The 13,985-nt window shown below is 54.7% G+C and overlaps 1 protein-coding gene across 1 annotated transcript in view; it reads right to left on the reverse strand.

Annotated features, from left to right (window-relative positions):
- The window catches only part of LOC137302167 (phospholipid scramblase 2-like), a 71,388-nt gene that overhangs the window by 23,963 nt on the left and 33,440 nt on the right, over positions 1-13,985 (reverse strand). The window contains exons 4-5 of the mRNA XM_067971832.1: positions 12,997-13,039; positions 4,268-4,488 (exon numbers count right to left, since the gene is read on the reverse strand). Of these exons, the coding sequence (XP_067827933.1) occupies positions 4,268-4,488; positions 12,997-13,039 (264 nt within the window). The remainder of the gene's footprint in view (positions 1-4,267; positions 4,489-12,996; positions 13,040-13,985) is intronic.

Here is a 13,985-nt window from a genome sequence, read left to right on the forward strand (position 1 = left end):
AGAATTTTAACTATGAGGAAAGATTGGAAAGGCTGGGGTTGTTTTCTTTGGAACAGAGGAGGCTGAGGGGTGATTTAATTGAGGTGTATAAAATTATGAAGGGCCGAGATAGAGTGGACAGGAAGGACCTATTTCCCTTAGCAGAGGGGTCAGTGACCAGGGGGCATAGATTTAAAGTAGTTGGTAGAAGGATTAGAGGGGAGCTGAGGAGAAATTTTTTTTCACCCAGAGGGCGGTGGGGGTCTGGAACTCGCTGCCTGAGAGGGTGGTAGAGGCAGAGACCCTCAACTCATTTGAAAATGGATGCGCACCGGGGGGGCGGACACGATGGGCCGAACGGCCTCCTTCTGTGCTGTAACTTTCCACGACTCTCCGATTCTGAGAGGGGAAGCGTTCTTGTTTAAAAAACAATGAACAGCGCACGAAGGCCCTGCAGCTGCAAACATGTGTCCACTGCTCCCGATCCGTGCGCCTCTGACTAAAACTAACACCCCTCAGGGGTGCTGAGGCGTGACTCAAATGTCTCAGCCTACAATCCAGGCCCTGGATTCAGCCCCACACCCAGTTCCAAGGCTGCTGCTGCTGCTGAGTCACCCAGACGCCCCACCTCGCAGCCGTCTCAGAAGGAATGAGATGGCGGGTTGTCTGGCATTAATTTCAACCAGGTTTGGCTGTGGCTGGAAAGTAGAGAAGGAAAGGAATTGGTGGGGGAGGTGAAGGGAAATCTGTTTAGAACCAGTTCCCAGATCCTGGAGACGGCACCGTCCTGTGCCCATTTGCAGTGAGTGTTATCTGGTCACCATTTTTAGCCCAGCTCCTTCGACAGCACCTCCCAAACCCGCGACCTCTACCACCTAGAAGGACAAGAGCAGCAGGCGCATGGGAATGAACACCACCTGCACGTTCCCCTCCAAGTCGCACACCGTCCCGACTTGGAAATATATCGGCCGTTCCTTCATCGACGCTGGGTCAAAATCCTGGAACTCCCTTCCTAACAGCACTGTGGGAGAACCTTCACCACACGGACTGCAGCGGTTCAAGAAGGCGGCGGCTCACCACCACCTTCTCAAGGGCGATTAGGGATGGGCAATAGATGCCGGCCTCGCCAGCGACGCCCACATCCCATGAACGAATAAAACAAAAAGGTTATTTCTAAACCTTCCAGGAATTGACGATTAATCGCCAGGATACTGCTGCCAGCAAAATACCCGGGAGAAAAAATCATAGCTGCATTAAACAAAATTCCTGAGAGGTTATACCCACCTAGAGAACTTGTCGGTGGAGACCAAATGCGGGGTCATAAATATAAGACAGTCACTAATAAATCCAATAGGGAATTCAGGAGAAATTTCTTTACCCACAGAGCGGTGAGAATGTGGAACTTGCTCCCACAAGGAGTAGTTGAGGTGAATAGTGTAGATGTATTTAAGGGGAAGCTGGATAAACACATGAGGGAGAAAGGAATAGAAGGATATGCTGATAGGGTGAGATGAAGTAGGGAGGGAGGAGGCTCGTGTGGAGCATAAACACCGGGATAGACCAGTTGGGCTGAATGGCCTGTTTCTGTGCTGTAAATTCGATGTAATTTTATGTAAAAAATTGTGTTTTTTCTCTTTTTCTTTGAAACACTTTTGGTTTTTGGAGGGGGGGGGGAGGGGAAAGGCTGTTTGATTGACAGTCAAGAATTATCCAATTGGGGTAGAGCCTGTCCGCCCTCCAACCGGTGTGGGAAGGCGGGGCTCCGCGAGGATGGACATGTCAGGTGACCAATGGCGGAAGGGTGAGGCGGCGGGACGGTTGGAGGTCATGTGATGAAACCTCCAGGAATGCGTGCGAACAGAGTTGGCGACCCCTGATGTCAATGGAGATGGGGGAGGGTGAGCAAGGCTGTGGGCCGGTAAGTTAACGCATGTGTGCCATTGAGGCCTCGATGTCTCCGTACCTGTCAGTGAGCCAAAGTCCCTTTCAGTCTGAGGTCTATTCAGGTACCAGGAGGACAAGTGGGGTTAAGGGGAGGTCAGTGCATTCTTTAACAAGAAAGCCCAAACTGCTCCAACGTTCACGAATGGTAACCAGCAGTATTTAAAGTACCGCTGTCCAGCACTTAATTATTACAGTTACCGGGCCGCCACCTGTTAGATCAACCGAATAGATTAATCCAAATGATATAGGTTCAGGCGCCAGCAATCAATCAACTTGTTGGCTTTATTAATATCGACGGGAAGTGCAAGTTAGTTATATGTCTATATACTTACTAGTAGGATATCCATCGGGTCTGCGGACCACTAACCAATCCAGGCATGTTCTCAGCAAGGAATAGGGACATAGGAACAGGAGGAGGCCATTCAGCCCCTCGAGCCTGTTCCGCCATTCAATTAGATCATGGGCTGATTTGTATCTTAACTCCATTTACCCGCCGTGGTTCCCTAACCCTTAATACCCTCACCCAACAAAAATCGATCAATCTCAGTTCTGAAATTTTCAATTGACCCCAGCCTCGATAGCTTTTTGAGGGAGAGAGTTCCAGAGTTCCACTCCCCTTTGTGTGAAGAAGTGCTTCCTGACATCACCCCCTGAACGGCCTAGCTCTAATTTTAAGGTTATGCCCCCTTGTTCTGTACTCGAGCCTTGTTTTTGCAATACCAGAGAATAACTATGAGTATTTATACACCCAGATGGACAATGACTTGCTCCTACAACCTTCTGACTCAGAGGCAAGAGGGCTACCAACTAAGACAAGGCTGACACCTTAAGGGCGTCTTTATTGTTTACTGGTCGATCTCCCATGGCATTGCTCAGAGAAAGTCAGGATAGAGCGAGTTTCCCCTCGGAGTGCAACAGTGCCGCAGCTTTTAGAGCAGACTGAGCTCCATCTAGTGGTAGGGGTGCACAACTGCAGGCGTGACGCCGTGACAGGTAGCATTCTAATGGGAAAACTACCGAGAGAACTTGTATAGAACCTTAGTTAGACCGCACTTGAAGTATTGCGCACAGTTCTGGTCCCCATATTATAGAAAGAACATAGAGGCATTGGAGATTGTTCAAGGATGATACCAGAACTGAGAGGATATCCTCATCAGGAAAGGCTGAACAGGCTGGGGCTCTTTTCTCTAGAAAAGAGAAGGCAGAGGGGCGACCTGATAGAGGTCTTTAAGATTATGAAAGGGTTCGATAGGGGAGATGTAGAGAAGATGTTTCCACTTGTGGGGGAGTCCAAAACTAGAGGTCCTCAATATAAGATAGTCGCTAATAAATCCAAATTGGGAATTCAGGAGAAACTTCTTTACCCAGAGAGTGGTGAGAATGTGGAACTCGCTCCCACAAGGAGTAGTTGAGGCGAATAGTGTAGATACATTTAAGAGGAAGCTCGATAAACACATGAGGGAGAAAGGAATAGAAGGATATGCTGATAGGGTGAGATGAAGTAGGGAGGGAGGAGGCTCGTGTGGAGCATAAAACACCGGGATAGACCAGTTGGGCCGAATGGCCTGTTTCTGTGCTGTAGTTTCAATGTAACTCGATGAGACGCGACCCGGAGGCAGGACGGAATGGAGGCGCCCAAATAAGGAAGTGCGCGCCCATAATTAGCAAATCACTCGTCAATCTCTCGTGGGGTGGCAGGGTCAAGACCCAAGTGTAGTCATCAGGTGAAATGGGGTCAGAGGGCAGGGGGGGGAGGGGAGTAATTGGACCAGCACGTGCAGCCGTAAATCAGTCCCCATTTTAAAGTCCTATATTCTATCCTTACTTGATATATTTTCATTAGAAATGGCCATTTACAATGGGAACTGCGTAGAATTTATCAGGGCCATTCGGATCTCGTGGACTGGTTTCGAACACTTCGGGGGGGGGGCGGGGGGTCAGAAAGGAATTTCCCAGATTTTTTCCCGCCCAAATTGGCTTGGGTTTCGTAATCTGGTTTCTCGTCTCTCCCAGGAAATCACGTAGATTCGGGTAGGGTGGGGGCGGGGGGGGGGGGGGGGGGGGGGGTGTATATTTTGTGACGCACAAGGTACCACAATTGTGTGGGACGGGCTGGATGGACCTGAGGGGCCGTTTCCTTGGTAAGTGCCTATGTAAACATGTCACGCTGTAATCGCAGCCTCCCGCCAGTGGCGGCGCTGCAATAAAGAGAAACTACCCCTCCCGCCCGCCCCCCCCCCCACCCCCCACCCCCCCAAGTGCTTGTGATTTCAGGCCAACGGGTTGACCGTTTACTACCGCAGAGGGCCTCTTCGAGGCCTAGGCCCATTTGCGTCGCACCCACCTCCTGGAGGCAGCAGGGAAACCAGCAGCTGACGCACTTGAAGGGCCGCACCAGGTGGATGACCTCCCTGTCCGAGTTGTCCATCAGCTTCATGTCGAAGTAGCGGAGGGAGCCGCAGCAGTTGCGAGTGCAGCAGTCGCTCTTTTCCTTGGCGCTGTAGATCTTCTGGCCCATGCTGTTCTTGATTACGTATTTGTTTTTGGTCTCGAAGCGGAAGAGAGCTGGAATCGGACACGCGTCAGCGTTAAAATGGCTCTCGCCGCCCCCCCCCCGCCTCCTCCCCCACCCTGCTGTCTCATCTCCGCCATTAAAGGGCCCTGACCCCCGGGGTCTCATATCATCATTAGAGGGCCCTGACCCCCGGGGTCTCATATCATCATTAGAGGGCCCTGACCCCCGGGGTCTCATATCATCATTAGAGGGCCCTGACCCCCGGGGTCTCATATCATCATTAGAGGGCCCTGACCCCCGGGGTCTCATATCATCATTAGAGGGCCCTGACCCCCGGGGTCTCATATCATCATTAGAGGGCCCTGACCCCCGGGGTCTCATATCATCATTAGAGGGCCCTGACCCCAGGGTCTCACATCGTCATTAAAGGGCCCTGACCCCCGGGGTCTCATCTCTGCCATTAAAGGGCCCTGACCCCCAGGGTCTCATCTCCGCCATTAAAGGGCCCTGACCCCCGGGGTCTCATCTCTGCCATTAAAGGGCCCTGACCCCCGGGGTCTCATCTCCGCCATTAAAGGGCCCTGACCCCCAGGGTCTCATCTCCGCCATTAAAGGGCCCTGACCCCCAGGGTCTCATCTCCGCCATTAAAGGGCCCTGACCCCCAGGGTCTCACATCGTCATTAAAGGGCCCTGACCCCCAGGGTCTCATCTCCGCCATTAAAGGGCCCTGACCCCCAGGGTCTCACATCGTCATTAAAGGGCCCTGACCCCCGGGGTCTCATCTCCGCCATTAAAGGGCCCTGACCCCCGGGGTCTCATCTCCGCCATTAAAGGGCCCTGACCCCCCAGGGTCTCATCTCCACCATTAAAGGGCCCTGACCCCCAGGGTCTCTCCGCCATTAAAGGGCCCTGACCCCCAGGGTCTCACATCGTCATTAAAGGGCCCTGACCCCAGGGACTCACTCCATCATTAAAGGAGCCCTGTCCCCAGGGTCTCACTCCATCATTAAAGGAGCCCTGTCCCCAGGGTCTCACTCCATCATTAAAGGGGCCTGTCCCCAGGGACTCACTCCATCATTAAAGGGGCCTGTCCCCAGGGACTCACTCCATCATTAAAGGGGCCCTGACCCTGGGGACACACTCCATCATTAAAGGAGCCTGTCCCCAGGGTCTCACTCCATCATTAAAGGGGCCTGTCCCCAGGGTCTCACTCCATCATTAAAGGAGCCCTGTCCCCTGGGACTCACTCCATCATTAAAGGAGCCCTGTCCCCAGGGTCTCACTCCATCATTAAAGGAGCCTGTCCCCAGGGTCTCACTCCATCATTAAAGGAGCCTGTCCCCAGGGACTCACTCCATCATTAAAGGGGCCTGTCCCCAGGGTCTCACTCCATCATTAAAGGAGCCCTGACCCCGGGGACACACTCCATCATTAAAGGAGCCTGTCCCCAGGGACTCACTCCATCATTAAAGGGGCCTGTCCCCAGGGTCTCACTCCATCATTAAAGGGGCCCTGACCCCGGGGACACACTCCATCATTAAAGGAGCCCTGTCCCCTGGGACTCACTCCATCATTAAAGGAGCCCTGTCCCCAGGGTCTCACTCCATCATTAAAGGAGCCCTGTCCCCAGGGACTCACTCCATCATTAAAGGAGCCCTGTCCCCAGGGTCTCACTCCATAATTAAAGGGGCCTGTCCCCAGGGACTCACTCCTTCATTAAAGGGGCCTGTCCCCAGGGTCTCACTCCATCATTAAAGGGGCCCTGACCCCAGGGACACACTCCATCATTAAAGGGGCCCTGACCCCGGGGACACACTCCATCATTAAAGGAGCCCTGTCCCCTGGGACTCACTCCATCATTAAAGGAGCCCTGTCCCCAGGGACTCACTCCTTCATTAAAGGGGCCTGTCCCCAGGGTCTCACTCCATCATTAAAGGGGCCCTGACCCCAGGGACACACTCCATCATTAAAGGGGCCCTGACCCCGGGGACACACTCCATCATTAAAGGAGCCCTGTCCCCTGGGACACACTCCATCATTAAAGGGGCCTGTCCCCAGGGACACACTCCATCATTAAAGGAGCCCTGTCCCCAGGGTCTCACTCCATCATTAAAGGAGCCCTGTCCCCTGGGACTCACTCCATCATTAAAGGAGCCCTGTCCCCAGGGTCTCACTCCATCATTAAAGGAGCCCTGTCCCCAGGGTCTCACTCCATCATTAAAGGAGCCCTGTCCCCTGGGACTCACTCCATCATTAAAGGAGCCTGTCCCCAGGGACTCACTCCATCATTAAAGGGGCCTGTCCCCAGGGACTCACTCCATCATTAAAGGGGCCTGTCCCCAGGGACTCACTCCATCATTAAAGGGGCCTGTCCCCAGGGACTCACTCCATCATTAAAGGGCCCTGACCCCAGGGACTCACTCCATCATTAAAGGGGCCTGTCCCCAGGGTCTCACTCCATCATTAAAGGAGCCCTGACCCCGGGGACACACTCCATCATTAAAGGAGCCTGTCCCCAGGGACTCACTCCATCATTAAAGGGGCCTGTCCCCAGGGTCTCACTCCATCATTAAAGGGGCCCTGACCCCGGGGACACACTCCGTCATTAAAGGAGCCCTGTCCCCTGGGACTCACTCCAACATTAAAGGAGCCCTGTCCCCAGGGTCTCACTCCATCATTAAAGGAGCCTGTCCCCAGGGTCTCACTCCATCATTAAAGGAGCCCTGTCCCCAGGGACTCACTCCATCATTAAAGGAGCCCTGTCCCCAGGGTCTCACTCCATCATTAAAGGGGCCTGACCCCAGGGTCTCACTCCATCATTAAAGGGGCCTGTCCCCAGGGTCTCACTCCATCATTAAAGGGGCCCTGACCCCAGGGACACACTCCATCATTAAAGGAGCCTGTCCCCAGGGACTCACTCCATCATTAAAGGGCCCTGACCCCAGGGTCTCATATCATCATTAAAGGGCCCTGACCCCAGGGTCTCATATCATCATTAGAGGGCCCTGACCCCCGGGGTCTCATATCATCATTAGAGGGCCCTGACCCCGGGGTCTCATATCATCATTAGAGGGCCCTGACCCCAGGGTCTCACATCGTCATTAAAGGGCCCTGACCCCCGGGGTCTCATCTCTGCCATTAAAGGGCCCTGACCCCCGGGGTCTCATCTCCGCCATTAAAGGGCCCTGACCCCCAGGGTCTCATCTCCGCCATTAAAGGGCCCTGACCCCCAGGGTCTCATCTCCGCCATTGAAGGGCCCTGACCCCCAGGGTCTCACATCGTCATTAAAGGGCCCTGACCCCCAGGGTCTCATCTCCGCCATTAAAGGGCCCTGACCCCCAGGGTCTCACATCGTCATTAAAGGGCCCTGACCCCCGGGGTCTCATCTCCGCCATTAAAGGGCCCTGACCCCCGGGGTCTCATCTCCGCCATTAAAGGGCCCTGACCCCCCAGGGTCTCATCTCCACCATTAAAGGGCCCTGACCCCCAGGGTCTCATCTCCGCCATTAAAGGGCCCTGACCCCCAGGGTCTCACATCGTCATTAAAGGGCCCTGACCCCAGGGACTCACTCCATCATTAAAGGAGCCCTGTCCCCAGGGTCTCACTCCATCATTAAAGGAGCCCTGTCCCCAGGGTCTCACTCCATCATTAAAGGGGCCTGTCCCCAGGGACTCACTCCATCATTAAAGGGGCCTGTCCCCAGGGACTCACTCCATCATTAAAGGGGCCCTGACCCTGGGGACACACTCCATCATTAAAGGAGCCTGTCCCCAGGGTCTCACTCCATCATTAAAGGGGCCTGTCCCCAGGGTCTCACTCCATCATTAAAGGAGCCCTGTCCCCTGGGACTCACTCCATCATTAAAGGAGCCCTGTCCCCAGGGTCTCACTCCATCATTAAAGGAGCCTGTCCCCAGGGTCTCACTCCATCATTAAAGGAGCCTGTCCCCAGGGACTCACTCCATCATTAAAGGGGCCTGTCCCCAGGGTCTCACTCCATCATTAAAGGAGCCCTGACCCCGGGGACACACTCCATCATTAAAGGAGCCTGTCCCCAGGGACTCACTCCATCATTAAAGGGGCCTGTCCCCAGGGTCTCACTCCATCATTAAAGGGGCCCTGACCCCGGGGACACACTCCATCATTAAAGGAGCCCTGTCCCCTGGGACTCACTCCATCATTAAAGGAGCCCTGTCCCCAGGGACTCACTCCATCATTAAAGGAGCCCTGTCCCCAGGGTCTCACTCCATAATTAAAGGGGCCTGTCCCCAGGGACTCACTCCTTCATTAAAGGGGCCTGTCCCCAGGGTCTCACTCCATCATTAAAGGGGCCCTGACCCCAGGGACACACTCCATCATTAAAGGGGCCCTGACCCCGGGGACACACTCCATCATTAAAGGAGCCCTGTCCCCTGGGACTCACTCCATCATTAAAGGAGCCCTGTCCCCAGGGACTCACTCCTTCATTAAAGGGGCCTGTCCCCAGGGTCTCACTCCATCATTAAAGGGGCCCTGACCCCAGGGACACACTCCATCATTAAAGGGGCCCTGACCCCGGGGACACACTCCATCATTAAAGGAGCCCTGTCCCCTGGGACTCACTCCATCATTAAAGGGGCCTGTCCCCAGGGACACACTCCATCATTAAAGGAGCCCTGTCCCCAGGGTCTCACTCCATCATTAAAGGAGCCCTGTCCCCTGGGACTCACTCCATCATTAAAGGAGCCCTGTCCCCAGGGTCTCACTCCATCATTAAAGGAGCCCTGTCCCCAGGGTCTCACTCCATCATTAAAGGAGCCTGTCCCCAGGGTCTCACTCCATCATTAAAGGAGCCCTGTCCCCAGGGACTCACTCCATCATTAAAGGAGCCCTGTCCCCAGGGTCTCACTCCATCATTAAAGGGGCCTGACCCCAGGGTCTCACTCCATCATTAAAGGGGCCTGTCCCCAGGGTCTCACTCCATCATTAAAGGGGCCCTGACCCCAGGGACACACTCCATCATTAAAGGAGCCTGTCCCCAGGGACTCACTCCATCATTAAAGGGCCCTGACCCCAGGGTCTCATATCATCATTAAAGGGCCCTGACCCCAGGGTCTCATATCATCATTAGAGGGCCCTGACCCCCGGGGTCTCATATCATCATTAGAGTGCCCTGACCCCCGGGGTCTCATCTCCGCCATTAAAGGGCCCTGACCCCCAGGGTCTCATCTCCGCCATTAAAGGGCCCTGACCCCCAGGGTCTCATCTCCGCCATTAAAGGGCCCTGACCCCCAGGGTCTCACATCGTCATTAAAGGGCCCTGACCCCCAGGGTCTCATCTCCGCCATTAAAGGGCCCTGACCCCCAGGGTCTCACATCGTCATTAAAGGGCCCTGACCCCCGGGGTCTCATCTCCGCCATTAAAGGGCCCTGACCCCCGGGGTCTCATCTCCGCCATTAAAGGGCCCTGACCCCCCAGGGTCTCATCTCCACCATTAAAGGGCCCTGACCCCCAGGGTCTCATCTCCGCCATTAAAGGGCCCTGACCCCCAGGGTCTCACATCGTCATTAAAGGGCCCTGACCCCAGGGACTCACTCCATCATTAAAGGAGCCCTGTCCCCAGGGTCTCACTCCATCATTAAAGGAGCCCTGTCCCCAGGGTCTCACTCCATCATTAAAGGGGCCTGTCCCCAGGGACTCACTCCATCATTAAAGGGGCCTGTCCCCAGGGACTCACTCCATCATTAAAGGGGCCCTGACCCTGGGGACACACTCCATCATTAAAGGAGCCTGTCCCCAGGGTCTCACTCCATCATTAAAGGGGCCTGTCCCCAGGGTCTCACTCCATCATTAAAGGAGCCCTGTCCCCTGGGACTCACTCCATCATTAAAGGAGCCCTGTCCCCAGGGTCTCACTCCATCATTAAAGTAGCCTGTCCCCAGGGTCTCACTCCATCATTAAAGGAGCCTGTCCCCAGGGACTCACTCCATCATTAAAGGGGCCTGTCCCCAGGGTCTCACTCCATCATTAAAGGAGCCCTGACCCCGGGGACACACTCCATCATTAAAGGAGCCTGTCCCCAGGGACTCACTCCATCATTAAAGGGGCCTGTCCCCAGGGTCTCACTCCATCATTAAAGGGGCCCTGACCCCGGGGACACACTCCATCATTAAAGGAGCCCTGTCCCCTGGGACTCACTCCATCATTAAAGGAGCCCTGTCCCCAGGGTCTCACTCCATCATTAAAGGAGCCCTGTCCCCAGGGACTCACTCCATCATTAAAGGAGCCCTGTCCCCAGGGTCTCACTCCATAATTAAAGGGGCCTGTCCCCAGGGACTCACTCCTTCATTAAAGGGGCCTGTCCCCAGGGTCTCACTCCATCATTAAAGGGGCCCTGACCCCAGGGACACACTCCATCATTAAAGGGGCCCTGACCCCGGGGACACACTCCATCATTAAAGGAGTCCTGTCCCCTGGGACTCACTCCATCATTAAAGGAGCCCTGTCCCCAGGGACTCACTCCTTCATTAAAGGGGCCTGTCCCCAGGGTCTCACTCCATCATTAAAGGGGCCCTGACCCCAGGGACACACTCCATCATTAAAGGGGCCCTGACCCCGGGGACACACTCCATCATTAAAGGAGCCCTGTCCCCTGGGACTCACTCCATCATTAAAGGGGCCTGTCCCCAGGGACACACTCCATCATTAAAGGAGCCCTGTCCCCAGGGTCTCACTCCATCATTAAAGGAGCCCTGTCCCCTGGGACTCACTCCATCATTAAAGGAGCCCTGTCCCCAGGGTCTCACTCCATCATTAAAGGAGCCCTGTCCCCAGGGTCTCACTCCATCATTAAAGGAGCCCTGTCCCCTGGGACTCACTCCATCATTAAAGGAGCCTGTCCCCAGGGACTCACTCCATCATTAAAGGGGCCTGTCCCCAGGGACTCACTCCATCATTAAAGGGGCCTGTCCCCAGGGACTCACTCCATCATTAAAGGGGCCTGTCCCCAGGGACTCACTCCATCATTAAAGGGCCCTGACCCCAGGGACTCACTCCATCATTAAAGGGGCCTGTCCCCAGGGTCTCACTCCATCATTAAAGGAGCCCTGACCCCAGGGACACACTCCATCATTAAAGGAGCCTGTCCCCAGGGACTCACTCCATCATTAAAGGGGCCTGTCCCCAGGGTCTCACTCCATCATTAAAGGGGCCCTGACCCCGGGGACACACTCCGTCATTAAAGGAGCCCTGTCCCCTGGGACTCACTCCAACATTAAAGGAGCCCTGTCCCCAGGGTCTCACTCCATCATTAAAGGAGCCTGTCCCCAGGGTCTCACTCCATCATTAAAGGAGCCCTGTCCCCAGGGACTCACTCCATCATTAAAGGAGCCCTGTCCCCAGGGTCTCACTCCATCATTAAAGGGGCCTGACCCCAGGGTCTCACTCCATCATTAAAGGGGCCTGTCCCCAGGGTCTCACTCCATCATTAAAGGGGCCCTGACCCCAGGGACACACTCCATCATTAAAGGAGCCTGTCCCCAGGGACTCACTCCATCATTAAAGGAGCCTGTCCCCAGGGACTCACTCCATCATTAAAGGGGCCTGTCCCCAGGGACTCACTCCATCATTATAGGGCCCTGACCCCAGGGACTCACTCCATCATTAAAGGGGCCTGTCCCCAGGGTCTCACTCCATCATTAAAGGAGCCCTGTCCCCAGGGACTCACTCCATCATTAAAGGAGCCTGTCCCCAGGGACTCACTCCATCATTAAAGGGGTCTGTCCCCAGGGACTCACTCCATCATTAAAGGAGCCCTGACCCCAGGGACTCACTCCATCATTAAAGGAGCCCTGACCCCGGGGACACACTCCATCATTAAAGGAGCCTGTCCCCAGGGACTCACTCCATCATTAAAGGAGCCTGTCCCCAGGGACTCACTCCATCATTAAAGGAGCCCTGACCCCAGGGACTCACTCCATCATTAAAGGAGCCCTGACCCCGGGGACACACTCCATCATTAAAGGGCCCTGACCCCAGGGACTCACTCCATCATTAAAGGAGCCTGTCCCCAGGGTCTCACTCCATCATTAAAGGGGCCCTTCCCTAAGGTCTCACTCCATCATTAAAGGGGCCTTGGAGGGAAGCCCATCCTAACTCCCACTGCACAGCACTCATGCCCTCAGCAGATGTCTCTCTGGTGGACACCGCAGCTGCAGCCGGTGAGGAAGGTGGAGAGACTCCAAACCAAATCGACGAAGAATTTTTTTTGAGAACTTGCGGGTGGCCCGAACAAGTTGCCGTGACAACCTGTGACACGACAGAGCGACGGGCAGAGATTCTGTACTCCTCCCCCTTCTCTCTTCCCCCACCCCCCCCCCTCCAACTCCGCTACCTCAGCGTGGTTAGACAGCTCTAACCGGGGCGGGGGAGGGGGGGGCAGGGGTGGGGAGCTCAGAGGGACACTGACCAAGGGCTGGGAGGGGAGGTCAATAGGTTGGACCAGGAGGGCCAGGGAGGGGTGGGAGTGGGGTGAGGGAGGACCCAGTGGCCTGAATCGTTGGGCTCAGTCAACTTACCTTCCGCCAGTTCCACCTTCTGATGGATGAGGACTTGATCGATCTGCAGAAGAAACAGACGGACATACGGTTTCAAAATTTGCGGGCGACACCAAGTTGCGGGGTGAGAACGTAAGGAATAGGAGCAGGAGTAGGCCATGCGGCCCCTCGAGCCTGCTCCGTCATTCAATAAGATCATGGCTGATCTTCTACCTCAACTCCACTTTCCCGCCCGATCCCCCATATCCCTTAGAGTCCAAAAATCTATCGATCTCAGCCTTGAATGTACTCAATGACTGAGCACCCACAGCCCTCTGGGGTGGAGAATTCCCAAGATTCACAACCCTCTGAGTGAAGAAATTTTTCCTCATCTCCGTCCTAAATGGCCAGCCCCTTATTCTGAGACGAGAATGGTTACAGCACAGAAGGAGGCCGTTTGGCCCATTGAGCCCGTGCCAGCTCCTTGTAAGACCAATCCAGCCAGTCCCATTCCCCCGCTCTTTCCCCGTAGCCCTGCAAGTTTTTTCCCTTCAAATATTTATCCAATTCCTTTTTGAAAGCCATGATTGAATCTGCTTCCACCGCCCTTTCAGGCAGCGCATTCCAGATCATAACAACTCGCTGAAAAAGTTTTTCCTCATGTCGCCTTTGGTTCTTTTGCCAATCACCTTAAATCTATGTCCTCTGGTTCTCGACCCTTCCGCCAATGGGATCAGTTTCTCCTTATTTACTTTATCTAAACCCTTCATGATCTTGAACACTTCTATTAAATTTCCTCTTAACCTTCTCTGCTCTAAGGAGAACAACCCCAGCTTCTCCAGTCTCTCCACGCAACTGAAGTCCCTCATCCCTGGAACCATTGCAGTAAATCTTTTCTGCGCCCTCTCTGAGGCCTTCACATATGACCCCTGGTTCTGGACTCTCCAGCCAGGGGAAACAGCCTCTCAGCGTCTACCCTGTCAAGCCCCCTCAGAATCTTATATGTTTCAATGAGATCACCTCTCATTCTT

The sequence above is a fragment of the Heptranchias perlo genome, chromosome 35, assembly GCF_035084215.1.
Source record: "Heptranchias perlo isolate sHepPer1 chromosome 35, sHepPer1.hap1, whole genome shotgun sequence".
Lineage (NCBI taxonomy): Eukaryota > Metazoa > Chordata > Chondrichthyes > Hexanchiformes > Hexanchidae > Heptranchias > Heptranchias perlo.